Consider the following 27,693-nt stretch of genomic DNA (forward strand, 5'->3'; position numbering starts at 1 on the left):
ATAACACAAATTTTGACAAAGGTATTGTGTAAAATGATACTGATATTGGACTAATAAAATATACATGAATAATGTATTGGCTAATTCTCATAAATTATGACTAATAGCCTATTTACATTATAATCAATGAATTTATTTGCAAGAAAAAAAATTCTAAAGAGTTCATTTACAAATTATTTTTATTATATTTTCTTTTTCTCTCAAAACATAATTCTTATCCATTATACATTACAATTCTTATCAAAACATAGTATGTCCTTCAATATTATTATGGGTAACTTTTTTATGTATCACAAAAATCACCGACAACTAAAAAGATGAATGCTTTATTATAAATTTATTTACATATAAATACTAGCAATGGACACAGCTTACATACCAGCTCACAACTCCCAAAATTGCTATTTTTTTTTGAAGAAATAATAGAGAAAGTTGGTATTTTTTAGGAGTTAATGGGAGAATCATGAATAGGTAAATTTAAAATAAAGATTAATTTTCAAAAATTACTAACCCATCAATGGTTTACAAATCTTGAAATTAAAATATAATTAGTACTTTAAGAAAAGAAAATTGGATTTCCTTTAATTGATAATAAACAAGCCATAGCCACGCCTATATGTATATCTACATCTCTTAACATTTTTATTTTTAAGAAATAATAAAAAAATGCTGAGATAATGCGTAGTTGTGAATAGATTCAAAATTTTAAAAATAAAATAGTACTTATATCTTTTAGGAAATTAAAGTTTCAAAAAAGTTTAAATTTTAAAAAATATTTTAAACTTAAGGGGATGGTAGGAGAGCTAGACTATTTCAAAAAATATTAATTTACTCGTTACTTAACTATTTTTTTTAAATAAAATTTGTGAAGATTAAGGGAAAAAATACAGATCCGGATAGTAAAAGTTGATATAATATGAAGTTATAAGTAGGTTTAAAAATTTTAAATTTGCAATAATTTTTTTACTTATTGGATATAATATTAATATTTTTGTAAAATTTTAAATTTAGGAAAAATAGCAAGAGAGTTAGAGTTGGTGGAGAGTTGTGAATACTTTTTTAAAAAAAAATTAAATTTTCTAATTAATCATTAATTAATATTTTAAAAAAATTGAAACTTATATAAAATAAAATAAAAAAAACATTTTGAGAGAGTTGATCATAAACAATAAGGCCACGGCACAAGGTCACCAGATTACCCAATTACCCATCAGCATTACATTTTTAACAATTTTACCCAAACCAAAATCTCTGCCTAATTCCCAAACCCTCCATTCCCGTTGTTCGTTCGCAAATGCCAACGGGCAGCGATCTGGAAGTGACGGTACGAATGGAATGGAAGGCTTCGAAGACGATCATAAAGATTGAGGCCTAGCTTAGGAGTTGCCTTGCCAGAGCTGAATCATCGACCTCTTTCTCTCCCTGCCGGTCGAGCTAGCTATCGTTTCCTTGGCTTTCAAGAATCAACCACATTCAGAGCATACTTTACCACTGCCGACGCCGAATGATCTACTTGTTTGTTTTTACCTCCCGCGGTGGTGTCCTCATCTCAGCGACCGTCTCCAAGAATCGTTTTTGTTCCCAAATCCCACTCTCATTCGTTACCAAATCCTGAAATCCCTAAACCCTAGCTATCAAACCTCTAGGCCCAGAGTCCAATCTCCAAGTCCAAGCTTGATTGCTCAGACAACCAGCACTGGCAGCGCCAGCTGAGGCGAGTCGCCACTCGAATTCTAGCAGCGCCAGGTCTCGAATTGTAGAAAAATTCCAATCATACAAACAACATGGCACCGGAGGCCCAAGACGCAGGTCTGAAGAAGCTAGAGTATCTCTCTCTCGTCTCAAAGGTGTGTTCCGAGTTAGAAACACATTTAGGGTTCGGAGACAAGGTGTTGGCGGAGTTCATCACCGACATGGGCCAAACGTGCGAGACTGTCGACGAATTTGATTCCAAATTGAAGGAGAACGGCGCAGAGATGCCTGACTACTTCGTACGGACTTTGCTGACCATAATTCACGCAATCCTTCCGCCGAAATCGAAGTCCGAAAAGGACGTGAAAAATGAGGTGTTCTCGGAGGGTAGAAAGCCGAAGTTTCCAGGGTTAGCGATTCAAGACAGTAAAGAGAGAATAAAGCAGCTCGAGAGAGAGATCGAATCTGAGACTCGCTCTCATCATAGAGACGGTGAAGAAAAGGAAGAAGGTAGACGAGATAGAGGTAGAGACAGAGATAGAGATAGGGATAGAGACAGAGACAGAGATAGAGATAGGGATAGAAACAGAGATAGAGACGGACGGCACAGTCATAGAGATAGGGATGAAGACGACAGAAGAAGTGATTACAGGAGTAGAGGGAGGCACAGGGATCGCAATGATAAGCATAGGAGGGATGAGTACGAGGATGGGGATGAGAATGGGGATGGTAGGAGAGCTAGGTATCAGTCGGATGAACCTGAACTGTACAAGGTTTATAGAGGGAGGGTTTCGAGGGTCATGGACACAGGATGCTTTGTGCAGCTGAAGGAACTTAGGGGGAAGGAGGGTCTGGTGCATGTGTCGCAGATGGCAAATCGGAGGGTTGGGAATGCCAAGGATGTTGTGAAGCGGGATCAGGAGGTCTTTGTTAAGGTGATTTCAGTGTCGGGGCAGAAACTGAGTCTTTCAATGAGGGATGTTGATCAGGATAGTGGGAAGGATTTGCTTCCATTGAAGAAGAGTTTGGAGGATGATGGATTTAGGACAAACCCTCCGACATTGAACCAGGGGCCAACCATGAGGACGGGGCTTTCAGGGATCAGGATTGTGGAGGAGGATGATGCTGCCCCATCTCGGCGACCACTGAAGCGAATGAGTTCTCCAGAGATATGGGAAGCAAAGCAGTTAATTGCTTCAGGAGTTTTAGATGTCAGGGAGTACCCCATGTATGATGAGGAAAGTGACGGCATGCTTTATCAAGAAGAGGGTGCAGAGGAAGAGCTTGAGATCGAGCTTAATGAAGACGAGCCTGAATTCTTGCAAGGCCAAAGTCGGTACTCTGTGGATATGTCGCCTGTTAAAATTTTCAAGAATCCAGAGGGGTCTTTGAGTCGAGCTGCTGCCCTTCAGTCTGCTCTCATAAAGGAGAGGAGAGAAGTTCGGGAACAGCAGCAGCGGACAATGCTCGATTCCATCCCAAAAGATCTCAATCGTCCTTGGGAAGACCCAATGCCGGAGACTGGTGAGAGGCATCTTGCACAGGAGCTTAGAGGTGTTGGTTTATCAGCATATGACATGCCCGAATGGAAGAAGGATGCTTTTGGAAAAGCCCTAACGTTTGGGCAGAGGTCGAAGCTTTCAATCCAGGAACAGAGGCAGAGCCTGCCCATTTATAAATTGAAAAAAGAATTGGTCCAAGCTGTTCATGATAATCAAGTACTTGTAGTTATTGGGGAGACTGGTTCGGGCAAGACTACTCAGGTGACACAATATCTAGCCGAAGCAGGTTACACTACGAGGGGTAAGATTGGATGCACTCAGCCTCGTAGGGTGGCTGCAATGTCTGTGGCCAAGAGGGTTGCAGAAGAGTTTGGGTGTCGCTTAGGAGAGGAGGTTGGATATGCAATTCGATTTGAGGATTGTACTGGGCCTGACACTGTGATTAAGTATATGACTGATGGTATGCTTCTTAGGGAGATTCTGGTAGATGAGAACCTTTCGCAATACTCTGTGGTCATGCTTGATGAAGCGCATGAGAGAACTATCCACACTGATGTTCTTTTTGGTTTGCTGAAGCATCTTGTCAAACGGAGACCTGACCTTCGTTTGATCGTCACGTCTGCCACATTGGATGCTGAGAAATTCTCAGGGTATTTCTTTAACTGCAATATCTTTACCATTCCTGGAAGAACTTTTCCTGTTGAGATACTTTACACTAAGCAGCCAGAAAGTGACTATCTGGATGCATCCTTGATCACTGTTCTACAGATCCATTTGACTGAACCTGAAGGCGACATCCTCCTTTTCTTGACTGGTCAGGAGGAGATTGATCATGCATGCCAGTCTCTATATGAGAGGATGAAAGGGCTCGGTAAAAATGTGCCTGAATTGATTATTTTGCCAGTCTATAGTGCCCTTCCTAGTGAAATGCAATCAAGGATTTTTGAGCCTGCCCCTCCTGGAAAGAGGAAAGTCGTTGTGGCTACCAATATTGCTGAGGCTTCTTTGACTATTGATGGGATCTTTTATGTCATTGACCCTGGATTTGCAAAGCAGAATGTATATAACCCCAAACAAGGACTTGATTCATTGGTTATAACTCCTATTTCGCAAGCATCAGCCAAGCAACGTGCTGGGCGAGCTGGCCGTACTGGGCCGGGAAAATGTTACCGCCTTTATACAGAGAGTGCTTATCGCAATGAAATGTCCCCCACCTCAATTCCAGAAATCCAGAGGATAAATCTTGGACATTCCACACTTACCATGAAAGCTATGGGGATAAATGATCTCTTGTCATTTGATTTCATGGATCCGCCTTCACCTCAAGCTCTCATTTCTGCCATGGAACAGCTTTACAGTTTAGGAGCTTTGGATGAGGAAGGGCTTCTGACTAAACTGGGTAGGAAAATGGCTGAATTTCCCATGGATCCACCTTTATCTAAGATGCTTCTTGCTAGCGTGGAGCTTGGATGCAGTGATGAGATTTTGACCATCATTGCAATGATTCAGACTGGGAACATCTTTTACAGGCCAAGAGAAAAACAAGCGCAAGCAGATCAAAAGAGGGCCAAGTTCTTCCAGCCCGAGGGAGATCATCTGACTTTACTAGCTGTTTATGAAGCGTGGAAGGCAAAGAATTTTTCTGGGCCATGGTGTTTTGAGAACTTTGTGCAGTCTCGTTCCTTGAGGAGAGCACAAGATGTCAGAAAACAGCTTCTCTCCATCATGGACAAGTATGCTTAATTAATGTTTCTTGATATTTTTGGTTTTTGTACATTTTTTTTATTGACCATTAGTCTTTGTGATATTCCTTTTTTTCTTGTTTTAAGATGTCTTATTTGCATCGGGATGCTACCTTTTATTTAGAGGTTACTTTTTTTTGTAAAATTATTCTCTTACACTGTATGTATTTGAGAGCATGGATTTCATACTTTGGATTTGAATTTGGGTGGGTTTGGAAATTTCCAATACAATTTAATATTACACTTTATCCAAATCTAATATAAATCCAAATCCAAGGCATCTCCAAATATAGGGTTATGGTTGTTTAATGATTTCCATGTTATGCCAACGATTCTTTAGTTATCTTTTGTGTGTGTGATTTTTTTTTTATATGCCGGGTTTCCTGGGCTTACGCACCAAACTAATCCCACGCCTATGCCAGCCGTGCCTTCAGTTAACACGTAGGAGGTAAATCGTGGATGTGTGTTGCAGGCGGCAGGGTTTGAACCCCAGACTTCACCTTTGTCCAAGGCCGTTTGGTGAACATCCTCACCACCTGAGCTTATGTCCGGGGCCTTTTGTGAGTGATTTTTTCATGCATGGGCGAGTAGTATGTGTAATGCTGATGAGTTGAAAAATCAGTCCTGCTTTATTTTTGCAAATAATGAAACCAAAAACAATTTTCTACTTTTTTTAAGCCTGAAATGGAAACTTCTGCTGTTAGTAAATTGTGCAAGGGTTGGGATATAGTTATGTTGTTCATGAGGCTAAATATTTAAATGGTCAAATAAAATCAGTTGGACATTGTCTGGTTGATTTGGTTCTATTTTCATTGCTTGTTGAAAGAGCCAACATGCCATTGAATTTTTAGTTGGATATTATTTTGTTATGCCAAAAGGATAAATCAAATAAATACCAAGTAGTGCATTATGTATTTGGTTTTATTCTGTCTGCGTTGCTTGTCACTTAGCAAATATGTTTTATTTTTTTCTTCTGTAATGAGGGCTTTAATAATATAGCATTGTTGAATCAACATGTTTCAAGTTTTCAACAGGCACCAACTTTGAAATGACAAAACTCATCTCAAGGACTTGTACATCATGCTCTGAGTTTAAGATAAAATCATGCCCCCCACACCCACACCCCCACCCCTTTTCCTGCTCAAATTTATGCTGATAAATATTCTCAGATGTGGGAGATTATAGAAATTACAATCATGCTTGGATTTTAAGATAAACTCATGCCCCCAACACCCACATCCCTTTTCCTGCCCAAATTTTGGCTGAGAAATAATGTAGGTGATTTTAAACCCAAAGAGGGTTATTTGGTTGATCATGTGCATTGCTGCATACCTTAAAAAAATTAACTGGTACTTGAGTGTCAGCAACAATTGATTTGATTCATTGTCTTGGCATCAGTTGAAGAAATTGCTGGTCCCATTAAATATAGCATTGTAAATTTGTCCATACCGAAGCCACCGAAACTGAAATTCTGTATTTTCAACATGTACTTATATAGAAAATCATTTCAATTGCTCAACCTAAAAAGCATTTTGTTTGGCTTGGTAGTGGGCTAGTCTAGGCCTCCAGAAGATCAAGACCTTGTTGGAGCTATGCCAAACATAACTTGAATCATTCCTGCCTTCTGCTAACCTTTACAGTAACTCGAATGTGTTTTAACCTGGCCTTAGACTAGTTCTAACGCAAAGTGTTGTTAACATAGAAAGAGAATGCATAAGAATGGGTATATGTATTTTGCTGCCATGGTTGTATCATTACGTTATGCATACATCATACACTACAAATAGTATATCTCCACTCCCATTGATTTGTATGGCTGGTTTATTTGCTTGCTCGTCTGGAATTTTTTTTTTTTTTGAATCAGTGTTGATTATGGTGAATTTATGGCATGATGTGATTAGATGGCAATTAGGTTATTAAGTTCCGCATTATATGCATGTGTATGCATGTGTAAGGACTTGGACACATTATATATGTGCCTGTGTATGTTTAACATCTTCTAAATCTCTGCATATAACCTCCGAGTACAACCAAACTGAACAAACTAATTCCTTTCCAGTTTTAAAGACAACAATGTTTGAATTCTGGACTCCAAAAAACTCTTTGTTTCTCATCCTGTGGCCATTTCTTTTCTTCCATATTGACAAACTATGAAATTTGCATAGATCCTTTTGTAGACCTCAATTCTCTTTTGTTTCTTCATCCTCCTTCGATGTATTAGTTAAATCATAAGTTAGAGTTTTCTTTCCATATTTAACATGGAAGAAACGGATGAGAAAGAAATTTCTGTCTTTATTCTCTCTTTCCTTTGGGGCAGCGGGAGAGGGGATTTTGGGGTTCGCATAGAGTAATTCTTCACTGTTACAAGAGGTCTAGACTTGTTTTGTTCAATCATTTTAACATGGTTTAGAATCTGATTTTTTTTCGGTTGCCCCTTTTGTTTGGTGCACACTATATCTTGGAGTTATTTGTGTTCATTCATTCTTGTTATTTAAATATCTTCTCCTTTCCCTACCCAGACACATAAACAGAGGAAATACAGAACATTATTTAGGCATGTCTTACCATATATGAGATCTTAAAGATTTGTTTCGTATGTTAGCCCTTCTGGCTGCATAATTGGGAGTGAGTGGTCATGCGACTTGCTGCTCTCTCCACCTCCCCCTTTAAAAAAGCCCAGAATGCATGGTTTCATCTTTGTAAAGCAGAAAACGTTAGTTGTTTTCAATTGATTGCTAACCAGCACAAGTTGAGTGTTACTGGGGTAGGATAAAGTGGAGTGACTCTGAAAATTATCTCTTGCTCTTGTTCTTTTGTGCAACTGATGAGAAGAAATTTAATATACTTAAAACTGAAATTCTTTTTTTTGGGCTTCTAACTTACTGCCTAATGCTGCATTTTCAGGTATAAATTGGACGTTGTGAGCGCAGGAAAGAATTTCACAAAGATAAGGAAGGCTATTACAGCAGGATTCTTCTTTCATGCAGCTAGAAAAGATCCACAGGAGGGTTATAGAACCCTAGTGGAGAACCAGCCTGTTTATATTCACCCAAGCAGCGCCCTTTTCCAGAGACAACCAGATTGGGTTATTTACCATGAGCTTGTAATGACTACAAAGGAGTACATGCGTGAGGTCACCGTCATTGATCCCAAATGGCTTGTCGAACTTGCTCCAAGATTCTTCAAAGTTGCTGATCCAACAAAAATGAGTAAACGGAAGCGTCAAGAACGCATTGAACCTCTTTATGACAGATACCATGAACCTAATTCTTGGCGTTTGAGTAAACGCCGTGCTTGACTTGTGTTCTTTAGTTATTGTTTTTGAGCAGTCTAAAATTTAAATACAATTCTGCTTCATGTTGTAAATATATATAGATGTTCGCTGTATTTTTTTTAGGAAATTTTTTATGCTTAAATGATCCATCAATGAAGCGACCCCCAGGAGGGTGTTTTCAAATTTTCACTGTCATAAAAGTAATATGTGAGCAACTTTGAGATTGAGTCATTGGGAACCAATGTCGGAACAGTGTATGCCCTTATTGTATTACATTTTGTTAAGTCAATACACATCTGAATCAAAGCCTCTCCTGAACATGAACTTTTAGCTGTTCAAAATTCTATTCTAAGCCCTCAATTTTTTTCTTGTTCATACAGCGTCCTTTATCATATGCTGTTGTATAGAAAGGTCAACCCAATTGTACTGCCCTTCAGCTGATCATTATGTTAAACAAACTGAGACCATGTCCATGAGATTCATTCATTTATATCTTCGACTCCCATCTCTTTGTTCAACCAATCTTATTGAGCGAGATTTTGAAATTGCAAATCTCACTTTCGTCGTCTGCCTGAAAAGGTCTTAGTCTTGAGATGAGTAAACAGAAGACGCAGTCCTCTATTGAGTGAGAATACATTGGGTTGGATCTGATGCCGAAGGAGGGGGAGAACTGTCAGTCGCAAAATTGGAACTACGAATATAGTCAGTCTTACAGTGAAAGTTGAAACAGGTAGAAGCGTCCATGGGCCACGCCACCAACGCTATCCATTGCATTCAATGTGAAGGTTCTAATTCTATTCATTCAGGTGCTATGCTTTGTTTTGCTCTTTAGGCTATATTTACCAACTGAGGGCATCTACTTAGTTTTGCTTTTGGTTTCTCGTCTGTGACAGTGTGTTGTGTCCTTTTTGTGCGTGAATTTATTTTAGCATTGGGGCATGAGAGTGATAGAATGATGCCAGTTCTAATGTGTGTTCAACTTGGAAAAGATTAGGGAAAAAAAATATCCAAGAAAATCGACATTTTGGTGTTTGTTAATAATTTTTTTTTAAAAAAATAATAAAAAATATTTAGTAAATCAAACAAAAAATAAATTTTACATATTATTATTCTTTAATTTTTTGAAAAATAATTATATTTGAATAAAAATTTAGGAAGTATAATAGAAATTTATTTCCTTGGTATTTTTTTTCTTTTATTTTGTGCTGATCGATTAACAATCTGGGTAGAATGCAAGCTAGCTTGGGTCATTAATTACTGTTGAACTATTCATTTCATGAATAACACTATATATATATATATATATATATATATATATGGTCCATTTGAAAATGAGTTTCAATGCATATGCTTTAAATACATATATATATATATATATATATATATATGGTCCATTTGAAAATGAGTTTCAATATATGTATATATATGTATGGACCACCACCCACCCATTATTGCTATTTGATAGCATGGACATGCACGAGGTGCTTTTAATTTATTAATGCAACTTGACACCCTTTTTGATTTCCCATGTATATATATATATATATATAATTTTTTTAATGAATTATAAAAATTTTAGCTTATTTAAAAATTTTTTAAAATTCTTATTAAAAAGATATAAAATAAAGAGTTTGTTTAAATGTACAAAATGGTTTATTTTCTATTTTTAGATTTTAAAACAATTAAAAAAAGACTTATTATTTGATTTTTTAAAATATATATTAGGTAATATTTGTGAGAGGAATGGTGTATTCCCAAAAGGAGGGTGAATTGGGTATTTAAAAATTCATAGGTCAAGTATGTCCTATTTTAAACCGCAACCAGTATTACATAACCTAAGGTCTTTCTAATGCAATCTCAAATCTCAAGTATATTAGTATGCAAATATTTAAAACAAATATAACATATACAACAGATTAAATATAAACAAACAAGTGCGGAAAATAAATAGCATAAGAAAAGTGAAAGCAAACACAATCTTTTTATCGAGGTTCGGTCAATCTTGCCTACGTCCTCACCTCAAGCCAACCTGTTTGAAGATTCCACTACCTTGCTCATTTAACCGAACGGGACAAAAGTTGTTTACAATTCCTCACAGGGTGGAGTCCCCCTAATTCCCTTAACCGAGCAAAACCAAACCGTTACACACCTCACAGGATGGTGCCTTCCTCTTTAGGTGATACCCCACACTTGGAACACGGTTCACTACCCGAACAGTAGGGATACAAAGATATGAAAAATAAATTTTGTGTGCAACAAGATGCTTCTCAAAATAAGTAAAGATATGCAATTTAAAGCACTATATGCACTCTTAAATGATATGAGTTAAGTTCAATAGAGTAAATACATTTTTGTCAAAATAATCTTTGCAATCTTTGAATAAGATGTGTATGATAAACACTTCAAAGATTCAACCCCAATAAATATTTCTCCAAAAATATTTTTCAATAAAAATATAGGAGAACCTAGGGTTTTACTTTCAAATGATTTTTGCAAAAACAAGATCGATCTAATGAAAGCGCAAATGCAAAAAGACTTTTCAAGTACAATATATATGAATGTAAATATGTGCTTAAGTTTTTCAAGAATAATTCAAAAATATTTTCCCCTAAAAAGAGTTTTCAAATAAACAAGTAGGAGAAAATAATGATCATTGATGATAAAAATTGATCCCCAATTCAACAACCCTCAAGAGCAATAGTTTGCAAATGAAGGAAGAAAATGATAATCAAAGCTCTCTTCCAAATGAATTTTTCAAATGGATAAGAGAAAGAGAGTAGATGCTTGCTTTTGAAAGAATAAGAATAAGAAAGCTCAAAATTTTTTAGAGAGTATTCAAGATAATCAAAGATAACTAAATGAGCTTTGAGTGAGATATTTATAGATTTCTTCAAAAAATAACCGTTAAGGGATACGTTGGTTATAGTTAAATTTGTTTAATTAAAATTTAATGACCATTTTGTGCTGAAAAATTGCCCAACTCGAGAGGTTCAGTTGACTAGGGACTATACTGATCGACTGGCCTTAGGAAAATTTCAAATTTCTTGAGAGGTCCAGTTGACTGGGGAAGGCGCCAGTCGAGTGGTCTTGGGTGATTTTCCAAAATCGCCAGAAACAGTCGGCCGAGCTTTGAAGGCTGGTCGTCTAGGCATTTTTAGTGTAGTTTGGGCTAGTAGGCTAGGCTTTCAAATCTTGGCCAAATACTAAGGCCAGTCAGTTGGGGCTTTTATGTACGACTTGGGCCGATCGACTGGGCCTTTGTTGTAGGGACCCGAATTTGAAAAATAAATAAAGAAAAGAGAAAGGAAATTAAAAGGAATAAAACAAAGAGCTCGTCAACGAGGCTCCTTTTCTCGTCGACGAGAAGATACCGAGGGATTTTTGGAGATTTTGAAATCTCATGTTCGTCCACTAGGTCACTCTCTAGGCGACGAACGCCTTTCTTCGGCTCGTCGGCGAGAACTCCAACTCGTTGACGAGGCTGGCTGGGTCAACCTAGTTATAAATAGAATATTCATTGCTTCATTGCTAAGTTATCTCAATTCTCTCTCTCTCTCTCTCTCTCTCTCTCTCTCTCTCTCTCTCTCTCTCTCTCTCTCACACGAACCCCTCTCTCTCTCTCTAAGATTTCGTGTAGTCTGTCTCCAGGATCTGACGTCGCTATGTGAATTAAGAGGAGAATCTCTACAGTTATAGCGAATCAAATCTTCATTATGAGGATTTTCGGGTTTTTTTTTTCTACAATCGAGATGAGGATCTGATTTCATTTTTGGTTTGGTAGATATATAGTAGTTGAGATTATAGTGAAGAATTGTTCTTCGATTTTCAGGTCTCAGGGATCTCGTGTCGTTGTTTTGGATCGATTCGTTCGTTTTTAGATCGATTATGTTTTAATGCAAATTATATATATGATATTAGGACCGCAACTTGTTACACAAAGCGTAAGAAGCTTAATAGTATATGAAGCCTTAAAAAGCTTATATTATGTAAGTGCGGTACCGTTGCTAAACCAGATAGGTATAGTGCAACCACACACAGTTATTTTCAGTGTGGGTATCTAGTAGTCGACTTGGTAAGAACGGTCATTGGTCAAAAGGGATCAGGGTGGTGATGGCCAAGTTGGGCTGCAATATGTTATGATGCCTGACAATACCTGCATAAACAGGGTTCAATTAGTGCATAGTTATCGCACAACCCTTGCCATGGGGAGTTACTGGCATAGTTATGATAGTTTCAAAGCTGGACAGTGTTCTTAATATGCGTATACATGATTTAAAAGCTTTAATGGGCAAAGTCACAGGTTTGAGTACCGGGCGGAGGGACTGTGGAGTGCATGGACCTATACCCTACCCTAACCTCGGGAACTCTCACTTGTAATGATGCTGAGTTGTCTATTATCAGGAATTTATATATGTACTATATAAGTCATGCCCCAAACCAGGAAATGGGACCCAGGGGTGAAAATGTAATCTAACTTGTCCCTGTATCATACAAATCATCCACAGATACAGTACAAATGATGAGGGTCCGACCCCGTGGGGTTCCTAGGCACCCTATACAAATCCAAACACAACCATATATGTAGTGGAAAAAGGTCATACTATATACATATGCAGTACCATACTAGAGTCTATACAAGAGCAGAAACAGGCTCTAACATACAACGTACAAACGGGTGCCTAAATACATCCTAAAATGGCAACCCACCAAAATACAGTCCTAGCACTTACCCAAGCGTTAACCGCAGTACACCAGCCACTACGCTCCCTACACCAGGACGCTAGTTTCGGTTACTCGAAGGACCTGTAAAAATGTACGTACAATAGGGGTGAGACACCTCTTAGTAAGGAAGAACACAGGTTATATCGGTGTGTGGCATTTGAGTGTTATCATGATACAACATACACGCAGTTAAATGCAGTCTAGTACTAATTTCACAATAGTGCATACAAGCACACACACACATGATCAGAAATCTCGGTGTCATCACACCCTTCGGCCTGAAGTTGGCCCGCAACATACGGCTTTGGCCCGTAGCCAACCCGTGAACACGGCGCCACTGGCACATGGCTAGCCCCCGACTCCCATGGCATCATATCGATGCTAACTGGTGGATCCACACCCTTCGGCCTAATCTGTCGGAACAGGCTCACGCCCTCAAATATAGAGTCGGACACTCTTGCCTACGTGGTAGGCGATAAACACACGCCCTCGGATATAGAGTCAGACACTCTCAGTACCTGGAACAAATTCGGAACCCCGTTCTTACTAGCAATTTAACCAATCACACATGTTAGCTTTACCGTGATCCCAAGAGTGGGGGTGAATTGGTATTTTTAAATTTTACCTTCTAAGTATTCCTCCTAGCAGCAGTATGTTCACAAGCCTGGGGTCAATCTAGTGCAAATGTTGTAAATGTGCCAGAGATCAGATGAAGCAGTTTAAACAATCACACAAGTATCAGAAAGCAGTAAAGAGAAGATGACACGCGGATATGTTATCGAGGTTCGGCCAACCGCCTACGTCCCCGCCTTGGCTAACCAGCACAAGGATTATCACAATACCTTGCTCACTTAAACGGGTGGAGCGTCACCTATACAAACCAGGTCAAATTACCACAGGGCTGACCTCAACCTTAACCAGGTCAATTAGCGGGGCTGACCTCAACCTTTACACCAATCCTTACCGGGCTGGATTACCGCCCCCTCAGGCCACGCCTGGAATCTCTCAGATATACAATCAAAGGTACAATACAATTGTGCTTTCAAGTAAAGCAGATATGTACCACAAATGCGCACAAACACAAACACCACAAGTGATTTAAAATGTAAGCTCTGTGTGGTCTAAATATGTCAATCTCTCAACTATGTTTTCTATCAGTGTAACACGTACGTGAGAGTGTCAATAATAATCTGTGCACTTCAAAATATTCAGTCAAGAGTGTTCACACAGAATACCAAGCAAGCCTCAATATTATCAATCAATAGAATGCGTATGTGCTTGTATTGCAAAGTAGATAATCTTTGTTTTCGGTAAATGATATATATTTATAAAACTTGTACAAACAATACCACAAAGATTTATATATATCACACACACACGAATATCCTTTCCCAAATATATCAATATGAACACCACAAGATATTCAAATATGTTTGAAAGTATTTTTGCAATCTCCAAACAAAAATGAACTTCCTAAGATATTGCAACTAGAGTGCAATACTTGGGATGTCACAAAGAGTCTTTCTTAGGGCAGGCTTATTGGCAAAGCCTCCTAGGAAAACTTAGGTTATGCTCTCAAAAATCGATTCAAATACACAGCAATATGAAGAGCTAACCAAAAATAAAAGACTCAATACACTTACAAATGATTTGGATAGATGAAGAGTGTAAGCTTGAGTAGGTTTTCAAAGTAATGTAAGTAGTAGGAGGCAAATATGAGTATTTGGCTTGAGAGAAAATTTTTCTTAATTTATTTGCTAATCCGTACTTAATCCACCAAATGAGGGAGTATATATAGACATACCAAGAATTTTGACCGTTGGGGACTTATTAGGAATTTTCAGAAAAGATTAATGACACTTAAGAAAATTTAACCCTGTTTAAAAAATTTAATCGCGGTAAAAAAATCAGGGCAACCCGAGAGGTCCGGTCGACCAAAAGTAGCTCAGTCGACCAGGACTCAAGTAGCTCGGTCGACCGAGGGCATTTTGAACTAAGGGGTCGGTCGACCGGGTAAGGGCGATTTTTGAAATCTCCGAGTTTCGGTTGACCGAGGCCTTTTTGAACTGCACGGCTCGGTCGACCGAGTTGTTGGGAATTTTCCCGAGGCGCTTCAGTCGACCAAGTTGTTGGAGTACAAAAGTGGTCGGTTGACCGGGGGGTCAAATAGTTGACTCCCAGGTGGTTCGGTCGACCGAGGTCAAATGACCTGTAAGGGGTCGGTCGACCGGGACCGGGTCAAATAGTTGACCCGGACCGATTTCGGTCGACCGGGCCAATTTGAACTGTTTGGCTCGGTCGATCGAAAGTGCACCAAGTGTGCATTTCGGTCCCGAATTGACCCAACTCAATCAATTTTAAGTGCCTAATAAACATATGTGCATATGTGTGTGTCCTAAGGCCACTTGGGGTCCAATTTTGAAGACACCGAAAAAGTCCGGTGTCGGTCGACCTTCGGTCGCCCGAAGGTACACTCTAAGGTCTTTCTATGGTTCGATTTGAACTTACAAAGTAAATCATTCATGTGATGTGTGTGAGCTTATTACAAACCAGTACCCTAATTACTATTACAGACAGCCTAATTACTATTACAGACAAAATTCACTTAGAGATATTACAATTGGGAATATGAAATTGTCTTCAAGCTTTCACGTGCCCTTGAATGTATGTTAGTATAAACCTGCACATGAACTGGATATTTATTAAATACAATTGAGTTTGTCATTATCAAAACCAGGGTGTGACCTATAAGGTCTACAACACACACATGCATGCTCATATAAACAAACAAACCACACCCATTTGGTAATCTAAAATAATGGTCTTCCAAACATATATAGTTTAAAACAAGTCAAGGCACGACCATCCTTATAACACAGTATAAATCAACATATACGTTCAGTTTTCAACAAAATCAGGGATGCAGCTTGTCGCCCCCTTTTCCCAAAATTGTAATCATGAAAAACTCATAGTTTTCCCCATTACATCCCCCCAAATGAGTATCCAAAACACACATAGGACGGTGAACCACAGTTCCACCGAGTCCGATTTCAAAAATAACCGATATAAACATAATTCCCCTTACCTTTCCCCGAAAAGCAATTCCAGAACTTTAAGACTCCTAAACAGCGAACCGAGTTCCAAAACCTACAAATCACAGTACAGAATATACTCACAACATTGTTTCCAACAAAACTATCGGATCAAAATTGAAAATCGAGCCTTACCTCGATTTTATGCCAAAACTCGAAAATCTCCAAAACGGGATTCCGATCTGTAGAACTTGTAGAGCTTCCATGATCCTCGTGGTAACTTTAAATTCACGATTCTAGTGACGAACAACGAAGAAATCTATAGATATAGAGAGTAGGGAGAGTTCTAGAGAGAGAAAGAGAGATTTGAGTTTTCTTAATGGTTAAGCAATGAGAAATGATATTTATAGCCCTTTGACTCGGGCAAACTCGTCGACAAGATGGTGTCCTCGTCGACGAGGCTCTATAGTCTTATCATCGACGAGACGGTGGATTCATCGACGAATCCTGATATCACCGATTTTCTAAAACTCCTCGGCATGTCCTCGTAGACGAGCCTTTGAACTTCATCGACGAGAGATGCATAGCCTTCATCGACAAACTCTGGCTTCGTCGACAAAGCTTGTTCAAATACCAATTTTAACCCCTCTTTTATTTATTTAAACCCATTTATCACGGTTCAAGTTCTTACAATCTCCCCTCCTTACAAAATTTCATCCTCGAAATTTGCCATCTCTCATTCACAAACTCATACAATTGAATACATACACGTAATTCTAGAAAGAACACTGGCGACTACTACAGCGCAGCCCCTTCATACACATACACATACATATCCTTACTTATGGTGGAGGAATACCGTGGTTCATATACAACCATCTTAGGAGTTCATAATACACACACTCCCGATGACTAACCACCTATCCCAACCCAAAGTAAGATCATGTACAAGTGCTCAAAACAACTGTGGATACTTCCTGCGTATTTCCGTTTCCAATTCCCAATAAGTTTCCTCAAACTCGTGATTTCACCACAATACCTTCACTAACGGTATGTCTTTAGTATGAAACTTCTGAAATTTATAGTCCAGAACCTAAACTGAAACGCCCCGAACACTTAAACTCGGGTCCGGTGCGTTATACCTGATCATATCCTCATAAATCATATTCCAAAACATAACATACGCAGCAGAAAAACATGATCATAATCTCCATATAACATAATACCAGAGTTTACTAATTCTAACTATAATCCATATTAAATCATCCAACACCTGCATTTCCATAAATCTACATAACTCCCAAAATAATTCAGTATGTTCACAAACTTTCTTTTCTCCACAGACTTAAAATATAAGGACATAAAACATAAATATTTGCATCTCATAATTAACATAGAAATATATCATTTTCTTTTACTATTTCCCAATAATGTTATAGAACCTCGAGCTCTCTAAGCTCGATCTCGATGAAATCCTGAAAAAAAAAAAAAAAGATAAATTTATATTCGGGTGAGACACATCTCAGTAAGGGAAGAAACCATATATTAAAGCAGTGTGTGGCCAACATGAGTTTATATATAACATAATATTTAACATTTGAAAATCCTTAACATAATTTTCGAAATCATTTCCTGATCCTAATCAAACACATGCAAATATTTAACCCACGAGATTACTTGAGGATAAGGGTGATTACCTGCCCATACAAGTAGCACCCCTCTGCTCTGATACTTAGGCAACCCAAAGGCCACAATTTAAGCATACCAGGGCACTCACCTTACTCAATAAGCCCTTAAGTGTTAAATTGATCTCGTACTCACGCATTCAACAATAGTTTACCGGCAAAGGCCCTAAGGATAGGGAATTCTACCTGCCCATACAAGTAGGTTCCCTCTACTCTAGCACGTTATGCAGCTACTGCCACATCTGAAGCTACTAGTGCACTCGCCTTACTCAGCAAGCCCTCAGGCGAAAGGTATGCCTCGCCCAATCATAACATATTCTACGTACATACATACTTCTAATATCATAATACATCATTCTTTCTATCATTATTTAATTATACACATCTCTTCATATTCATGGCTTAACATTACATTGTATTTCACTTTAAGTGACTCTTTCCCATTTTACACTGTTCACATTTTACATTTCATTTATTTCCCTTTTCATTTCATTTTATTTCATACCCAGCATCTTTCAGCTGTTTTACATTTACCCAGCCACTTTCAGTTGCGACACATTTACCCAGCCACTTTCAGCTGTGACACATTTATCCAGCCACTTTTAGCTGTTTTACCCAGCATCTTTCAACTATTTACCCAGCATTTTTCAGCTGTTTACATGATTGCATTAACACACACAGGCAACATTGTCCATATCATATTTTATTTTCATGGTTTTACTTAGCCTGCATCTCATATATTTAACATATATTTGCACAGATTCTCATGCCACACAATTTAACAATAAAATTCATACACTGCCTGTAAAATAAGCCAACCAATATTTAATGTTTATATATTAAAAATACCTTTCCTTTCTTACTTAATTATCCTGAAAATATTTCCCACTTTCATCAGTTCATTTTTGCATATACATATCTAATAAACAGCCCTAAACTTAAAAAATATATATATATATATATATATATATAATTTAAACAGCTGGCATTTTACTCATATTGAAAAATTACACATACATACAACACAATTTATTTTTCCATTAAATTCATAAAAATTCTGATTTAATATATATTTTTCTCTTTACTTGGTTTCTTGAACTACGCCAACAAGGACTCTGAAAAATACCTGCGACACTCACCCGGACCATGAAATTAAATTCCTAATTCCAATAAATTATTCATGAATAAAATATTAATTTAATACTTCTTAGGGCCATAATTCCTAAATAAATAATAAAACCCTTAAATTTAGCCAAATTGCCAAATTTCTCAAATCTCACTCTCGCTTTGGAGTAGGGCCTAGAAAATCCCAATTGACAAATTACCTACGTCAAAATGACGATAACGACGACTAGGACCCCGTGGTGGTATCCATTCGTCGATTTACCCACATATTAACGGCAAAATTGAGAAAATAGAAAAAAATTATCTTTCCCCAAGAGCAGTGTCTAAGCCGTACCCATGAAAAATCTACTCGAGTAGAAATGTCGGCAGCGGAACCAGGATTCCAACGGCACCTTCCGTTTCTCGATCCGTCGCAAACTCGCCGAGTAATTGAGAGAAGGAGAGAAGCGGAGACGGAGGGCCAGCGCGCGCATAGGAAAATTTCACAGGGGGGGTCTGCGCCTGATCTTCTTCTTCCTTCTTCTTTCTTCTTTCTTCTTTCTTATCTTCTGTCAAATTCTTAACTTACATAAATATATATATATATATTATATATTACTTTAACTTACATACATATATATATATATATATATTAACTTACTTATATATATATATATATCTTAATTTAATTTAATTTCTTAAATTTCTATTTTTTTTAATTTAATTTTTTTTTTCTTTTTTCCACGTCATTTTTTTTTTCAAATTATTTTAATCCTTTTAAATTTTCGGGTCTTTACATGAACAGGTATCTCCTCGTACGCTAAAGTATCCCCAATATCGAACTCATCATAGCTGATAACATGTGAATGATCCATCACGTACCTTCTTAACATGGATATGTGAAACACACCATGGACCCTCGAGAGTGTTGGAGGTAATGCAATCCTGTAGGCTACCAGACCCACTTGTTCAAGAATCTCGAATGGTCTGAGATACCTCGGGCTCAGCTTGCCTTTCCTCCCAAATCTCATCACCCCTTTCGTCGGAGCGATACACAGAAATACCTTACCCCCCACCTCGAACTCTAAATCACGACGATGAACATCTGTGTAACTCTTCTGCCAACTATGAGCTAATCTAATCCTCTCTTAGATCAAACCCACCTTCGCAAACGCCTGCTGCACAAGTTCAAGCCCTAACACATGATGCTCACCAACCTTATCCCAACACAAAGGAGATCGACACCTTCGACCATACAAAGCCTCGAACGGTGCCATCCCGATACTAGCCTGGAAGCTGTTGTTATACGCGAACTCTACAAGTGGCATAAACTGTATCCAACTACCATCAAAGTCTAATATACAAGCTCGTAACATATCTTTCAAGATCTGTATCGTTCTCTCTGACTGTCCATCAGTCTGGGGGTGGAACGTTGTACTAAAAGTAAACTTCGTCCCCAATGCTTCCTGCAACCTTGTCCAGAATTGAGAAGTAAACCTCGGATCTCGATCTGACAAAATGAATACCGGTACTCCGTGCATTCTCACAATCTCATGCACATACATATTTGCTAGCCTACTCAAAGGATAGCCAACCTTCATTGGTATGAAATGAGCAGATTTCGTCAATTTATCCACGATCACCCAAATAACATTCTGCCCGTGAAGTGCTGGCAGCAATCCGATCACAAAATCCATGAAAATATGCTCCCATTTCCACACCGGAATAGGCAAAGGCTGCAATGGCCCTGCCGACCTCTGATGTTCAGCTTTCATCTGCTGACACGTCAGACACTGCTCCACGAACTGAGCAATCTGCCTCTTCATAACTGACCACTAAAAGGTCTCGCGCAAGTCCCAATACATCTTTGTGCTACCAGGGTGTACCATATACAAAGAACGATGCGCCTCCTCTAGAATCGTCCTTATGATCTCATCATAGTTCGGAACACATAACCTGGTCCCAAACCTCAATACACCTCTTTCAGAGATGTTAAACTCTGTAATCAGTCCCTACTGTACCTTTTCCATAACCTTTGCCAACTTTACATCACTAACTTGCGCAGCCTTTATACGCTCAAATAAAGTTGGCTGGACCACCAAACTTGCAAAGAAAGCCAGATGATCCCCAGATACCAACTCTATACCCGAGCTCTATAGATCCCGTATGATGTGACACTAAGTTACAATCGCAGACACAGCCGCAGGTCCTAACTTCCTATTTAACGCATCAACCAGACAACCACCATATTAGCTTTTCCCGAGTGATAACTAATTATGCAATCGTAGTCCTTAATCAACTCTAGCCACCGCCTCTGCCTTATGTTCAACTCCTTCTGCGTGAAGAAATACCTGAGGCTTTTGTGGTCAGTGAATATTTCATACTGCACACCATACAAATAATGTCGCCAAATCTTCAGTGCATATACAATAGCAGCCAACTTTAGATCATGCGTAGGGTAGTTTTTCTCATATTCTTTCAATTTTCGAGAAGCATAAGCTAATACCTTACCCTGCTGCATAAGCACATATCCCAAACCCTTCAGAGACGCATCGATATAGATCACAAACCCACCATCCCCCGAAGGAATGGTCAAAATCGGAGTAGTAACCAGCTGGTGCTTCAACTCTTGAAAGCACTGCTCACAATCACTAGTCCACTTAAACTGCACCCCCTTCCTGGTCAATCAAGTTAAAGGCCTAGACAGTTTAGAAAACCCCTCCACAAATCGATGATAATAACCCGCCAGTCCTAGAAAACTTCGAACGTCCTACACATTCTTCGGCCTTACCCAGTTGACCACTCTTCAATCTTACTAGGATCAACTGATATACCATCACTAGTCACCACATGGCCTAAGAATGCAATCTGACTCAACCAGAATTCACATTTCTTCAGCTTAGCATACATCTTCTTCTCCCGCAACACCTGTAGTACTAACCTCAAATGATCCTTATACTCTTCCGAACTCCTCGAGTATACCAAAATATCGTTAATGAACACCACCATGAACCGGTCCAAGTACTTATGGGAAACCCTATTCATCAAATCCATAAACACCGCCGGAGCATTCATCAACCCAAAAGGCATGACTAAGAACTCGTAGTGGCCATATCTGGTTTGGAAAGCCATCTTCGCTACATTCTCAGCTCTAACCCTCACTTGATGATATCCTCACTGCAAGTCGATCTTCGAAAAGACCCACGTCCCCTGCAACTGGTCAAAGAGATCATCTATACGAGGTAAAGGATAACGATTCTTCATTGTTACCCTATTAATTTCACAGTAATCAATGTACATCCGCATCGACCCGTCCTTCTTCTTCACAAACAATAGTGGAGCTCCCCAAGGCGAAACACTAGGTCGAATGAAACCTGTGACGACCTGCTTATTTTTCCCATTTTTTTTTTAAACATCAATATCACATATCTCATATTCCAGTTCAGCAGATCATAATCCACCTGCACCAATGGATACCAAGGATACATCAAAACAACCAACGGAAGCCTAGGCAGCAGGAAACATACAATCATATACATCTCAATACCATATATCACAATATACCAGAGTCATTACAATTATTGTAATTCAATATATACATCCCAAAAATCATATCTAGGGACACTTCCCACAAAAATCTAACTGTCCCTAGTAAAACTTACCCTTCAAAAAGGACAGACAACAGCTCTAGCTTGGCAAGGCTTTTCCCGCTCTCCTATCCGGGGTTCCTGAAAAGTTTATAAAATTTAGGGGTGAGATACCTCTTAGTAAGGGAAATAAACTAATACCAGTGTGTGGCAACATGAGTATTCTGTGTTCTACATATATCATACATAACATACTCAGTAACTGTTTGTCAAATCTGGGAAAACATATAAATCATCAAATCATGGTAGAACATACTACATTTTCATAAACATATTTCATCTCATATAATGATAATACAAAAACATCCCTGGTAGGTTAGATGGCTGTTGTCATGTATTACCCCCACATGACTGGGTTGTGTGGCCCAAAGGTGGGACCTGACAATGGTTAGCCGACCACTATCAAGTCAAACGTATAGTCTGTAAGTCCGATGGGTCTGCCTGACCTGGTCCTTACACTAGGGGCGATCACACACACACTTATTAAAAACCACATCGACCATCCAATCTCACACCACTCTGTACAGCGGCATTAACACAAATATCATGATCACGAAGACTATGGACACATAACAACAGTACTGTGCAAGTGCTAGCCTAGACCAAGCCAACCAGGTTCTGATATCATATAATATATATACTGAAACTATGATACATGGATATCTCATATCATTAATTAAAAGATCAATCATATCGTTTTGCATATATACGTATATCATGAAAATTATCGGCCCGTACGGCAATATTACACATTTTATCATAGCTCGGCCTGTGCGCCGGCAAATCATAGCACAGCCCGTACGCTAGCAAATCACATCATAGCACAGCTCGTACGCTAGCAAATCACATCATAGCATAGCCCGTATGCTGGAAAATCACATCATAGCATAGCCCATACGCTAGAAAATCACATCATAGCACAACCAGTACGCTGGCAAATCACATCATAGCATGTCTTGTACGCCAACAAAGATATATAAAAAAAATCCCTATCATAATCTCATTCCAGAAAATAGTATTTCACAACATTTTATACTCATGCCACACTAACAGGATTTTCACATATTCAACGTATCATTATTTCAATAGTATTTTCCCAATATAAACCATATATATGAACATATATACTTTTCCTGAAATCAAATGTTATATATACATACATTTTCTAAAAAAGAACTAGCTTAGTTTATTCCCTTGCCTGATTCCTGAAAAGTTCCTAAGAAAATCTACCCCGCTCCCGCAGGGTTCTCAACTCAACACCCTGGAAACAATATTTTTCAGAACTAAAGTTCAGTATTTCTAAGCGTATGACACTTTTCTCAACTGTCAAAAATCCAAATATTAAGTAGAAAGTCTTACCCTGGATTTGCGATGGTTTCCACCTTGCTTTAACCAACGATTCGCTCCGGCAGATTTGGAGAGAACTTCCCCAAGAGCGTCGTGGTGACTTCGGATTGTCGATCCGGCGAAGATCTGGCCCGAAATCGATGAAAGAGAGAGAGAGAGAGAGAGAGAGAGAACCGAAGGGGAGAGAGAGAGAAGGAAGCTTGCTTAATAATGAAGTTAAAATCTGAATTTTTCTATTTATAGAACAGGGGTTTTCGTTGATGAACCACGCCATTCGTCGACGATCCTTCAATAATTTCATCGACGAAATTCAGTCCTTGTCGACGAAATTCAGTCGGCTCAAAACGCCTCTCGGTATTTCTTCGTTGACGAATCCCCTATGTTCGTCGACGAGGCCCTGATAACTTTTCCTCGGTTTTTCCTTCCAAAATGCAATGTCGTCAACGAAGTCGACTGCCTCCTTCTGTTTTGGTTTCCATTCCCCTTTCTTTTATCGTTTAAATACCATTTTAAATTCGGGTTGTTACAAAACCACTGTCCAATAATTCCTACAATTGCTTCTTCAACTCCCGAAGTTCAGCAGGAGCTATCCGGTACGGAGCTTTAGAGATCGGTGCCTTACCAGGCAGCAACTCTATTGCAAACTCCACCTCTCAATCCGGAGGTAAACCGATTAAATCATCTGGAAACACATACGGGAACTCGCTGACTACCCGAATGTAATCGAGCCTCAAATCATCCCGCGACGGTTCCTGCACACAAGCTACGTACCCCTAACACCCGTCCAAGAGTAATCCCCTCGCTTGTGGTGTCGACAGAATCTGCGGCGCTGGATGCACACACGATCCCACGAATTCGTACTCCTGCCATCCAGGAGGTCTGAAAACTACCAACTTCGTATGACAGTCGATCACTGCATAACTGGAGAATAGCCAATCCATCCCCAGAATGACATCGAACCCTGACATGTCGTATACCACAAGATTCGCCGGTAGCAGCTTCCTTTGAATTACCACTGGGTAGTCTACCAACATATTCCCACATAAAGATACACTCCCAGATGGCGTAGTAACAGATAACACCTCGTTCATATATTGGGTCTCAACCCCACACTGTCCAACAAAATTGACAGATATAAAGGAATGGGTTGCACCCAAATCAAACAAAACAAAAGTTTTGTTTGAAAGCAATAATAAGGTACCTGTCACCACATTCCCTGCATGCTCAACGTCCGCTAGAGTAAGAGAATATACTCAGGCTGGAGCTATATTCATCTGAATGGTTCCCTGAGGTATCTGGTTGCTCCCTCTATTCACACTAAATGCAGGCATGTATCGCTTCGGTGCACGACAGTCGCGAGCCATGTGACCAAGTCGTCCACAATTATAGCAGTTGCCTTCAAAAGACTGACACTCACCCTCACGCCATATGAGGCACCTGGTACAACGACCACTACTATGGCTCCCCTGAGAATCCTGTCACTCGATATTCTAACGGTAACCCGAGCCCTTGTTCCTCTTCTTCCACAATCCATGACGAGATTCTGTCTGAGAACCAGAAGGTACTATCCTCTTCCTCGATTCCTAATCCACCTCGTCCTCTCGGATACCGGTCTCAATCACCGTGGCTTTATCCACCAACACCGAGAACTTGCAAATCTGAAGCATACCCACTAGTCTGTGGATATCCTTCCTCAAGCCCTTCTCGAACCTCTGAGTCTTCTCATACTCGCTTGAGGTTAAACAAGGCGCAATCGGGACAGCTCTATATATCGAGCTGCATACCCCTTCACCGTCATACTCCCCTGAGTCAGACCAAAAAACTCTTCCGCCTTCACATCACGTACAGAAGTCGAGAAGTATCTATCGAAGAACACCTCCTTGAAACGACTCCATGACATTTCCTTAGGACCGCCCCTCTGCTTCTCCAGCAGATTCACCGCAATCCACCATTGACCCGCCTCCCTAGATAGCTGGAAGGTAGCATAAAGGACTCGCTGTCTATCAGTGTAGTGCGGCACCTCCAAGATCCTCTTAGTCTTCTCCACCCAATCCTCTACTATCATTGGGTCAGGTCCTCCAGAGTACGTCGGAGGATGCATGCGTGTGAACCTCTCAATGGTGCACCCCGCAACAGTAGGGGAGTGCTCGCGTCTCCTCAAACTCCGCCCAATCTCCCGTAACACCTGCCTCGTCAAACCTCGAGGCACAGAGGGAGACTCATCACTCGAAATCTCCTCGGAGCCACTTCCTAGGTCATTATCCTTGGGCTCCATTCTGCAGCACAATAAGAATCTATCAGTGTCCTTACAACACATACAGTTAACACAATGATATACACTAATCGTGCTAACTATTCCATGCCAGGTCCAGGTCTGTCCTATCACACCAACACGAAAGTTATCAATGATCTGCTCTGCTTTTACTGGAATCGTCATCCCAGGAAAAAAACGGAATACCATCGACAAATCTTGGCCTAGCAAACAGAACAACCCTCAACCAACTCTACCCATATCCAACATCCTATATGTCGCGACGTCCCGGGAGCGCGTGTGCCCCGGACGGCGAAATAAAAAAATCATTTTAATTTTTGAGAAAAAACATGGAATATCGGAGTCGCCACTAACCTTTAGTGTGGTTAGAACACGTGGTTACTACCCCATTAGGGGTAGAATCGGTCTACATTACCAGAGTTGGGGCCGGGAGTTCGGTTACGCGAGGGGAAGGTACGAGCACCCCCTATGCGCCCGTTCTTACGAACGGTACCTAATTAATTTGAAATTATCCCTAAGTTAATCTAATAATTCTTTAAATTACTCCTTTTTATGAATTTATAAATACATGTAAAAAATAGATAAATAAAGATAATATATACATATATATATTCCCTCAGAGCTTAGGGTACGTGATGCCCGAAGGCTCATACCCTCGCAATAAAATCATAGGGATAAAAAAAAACCAAGAAAATATTTAAGAAAATACTCTCCCAAATTTTGAAATCTTATAGGGTTTTTCTACGTGTGAAAATACTAGCTTGGGAGGTTTTGGATAACAAATTTAATAATTTAAAAATGATAATAAAGATAAAAAAAAAAAAAAAGGGGAATAAACTAGAAAATTAAAATACCACAATACATACTAATCCATATATATAATACAAGCTAAAATACTAAAACTAGCACAATACAAAATACTAGATATGAATATATGATATTTGCTAAGATTCTACATACCATAAAACTAAATATATAATAGGAGCTAAAATATCAAAATAGACCAATAATACTATAATAGAAAATATATAATATAGACTAAAAGAATGAACCTACCATAATATTAAAATACTACACGTACGTTATAAACTAAAATGGTCAAACATACCGTAATACATACAATCATAATAATAATAATAAATATTCACAAATACTATAATATGTAACAAATTACCCTAATACTATATATACTAAATATATGATATAATAGCATGATACCAAAACACCAAATATATTATGTTACCTAAAATATTAAACTTACCATAATAAATAACACTTTGCATATCAACATACTTAAAAGTCTCATAACAATGATAAATTTATAAAACTACTTAACATGCTATATTCCTAAACATACATGGTTACCTAAAATACTAAATTAGATTTATGATACTACTTCAAATACTAATTTGTTAAATACCTAACATATCTAAAATTTTAAAATACTAAAAATTAATATACTAAAACACTAACATGCTATATATAACATTATCAACATCCTAAAATACTAATAATATGATACAAAGTTAACATACCATGAATAAAATAATAAAAGAAAAATCTTGAAACATATATAAGACAAAAGACCACGTGTGTTGTGTGTGCGTGTGCGTGTGTGTGTGTGTGGGTGCAGGAAACTCCCGGGGTGCTGTGTGCGTGTGTGTACAGGGGAGC

The 27,693-nt window shown here is 38.8% G+C and overlaps 1 protein-coding gene across 1 annotated transcript; it reads left to right on the forward strand.

Annotated features, from left to right (window-relative positions):
• The first annotated feature begins 1,106 nt into the window (after positions 1–1,106).
• LOC131162272 (probable pre-mRNA-splicing factor ATP-dependent RNA helicase DEAH5) lies at positions 1,107–8,393 on the forward strand. Its single transcript, XM_058118579.1, has 2 exons — positions 1,107–4,927; positions 7,841–8,393. The coding sequence occupies exons 1-2, from the start codon at positions 1,785–1,787 to the stop codon at positions 8,232–8,234; spliced, it is 3,537 nt and encodes a 1,178-aa protein (XP_057974562.1). The 5' UTR covers positions 1,107–1,784; the 3' UTR covers positions 8,235–8,393.
• Positions 8,394–27,693: the final 19,300 nt, after the last annotated feature.

Source organism: Malania oleifera, chromosome 8 (assembly GCF_029873635.1).
Source record: "Malania oleifera isolate guangnan ecotype guangnan chromosome 8, ASM2987363v1, whole genome shotgun sequence".
NCBI classification, from domain to species: domain Eukaryota; kingdom Viridiplantae; phylum Streptophyta; class Magnoliopsida; order Santalales; family Ximeniaceae; genus Malania; species Malania oleifera.

What these genes read in the sequence shown, in the direction of transcription:
- LOC131162272 (XM_058118579.1), top strand. Translation starts at nt 1,785, where the DNA reads ATGGCACCGGAGGCCCAAGACGCAGGTCTGAAGAAGCTAGAGTATCTC. An exon ending in CTTCTCTCCATCATGGACAA is followed by an intron (nt 4,928 to 7,840) that starts GTATGCTTAATT and finishes CTGCATTTTCAG; the next exon opens with GTATAAATTGGACGTTGTGA.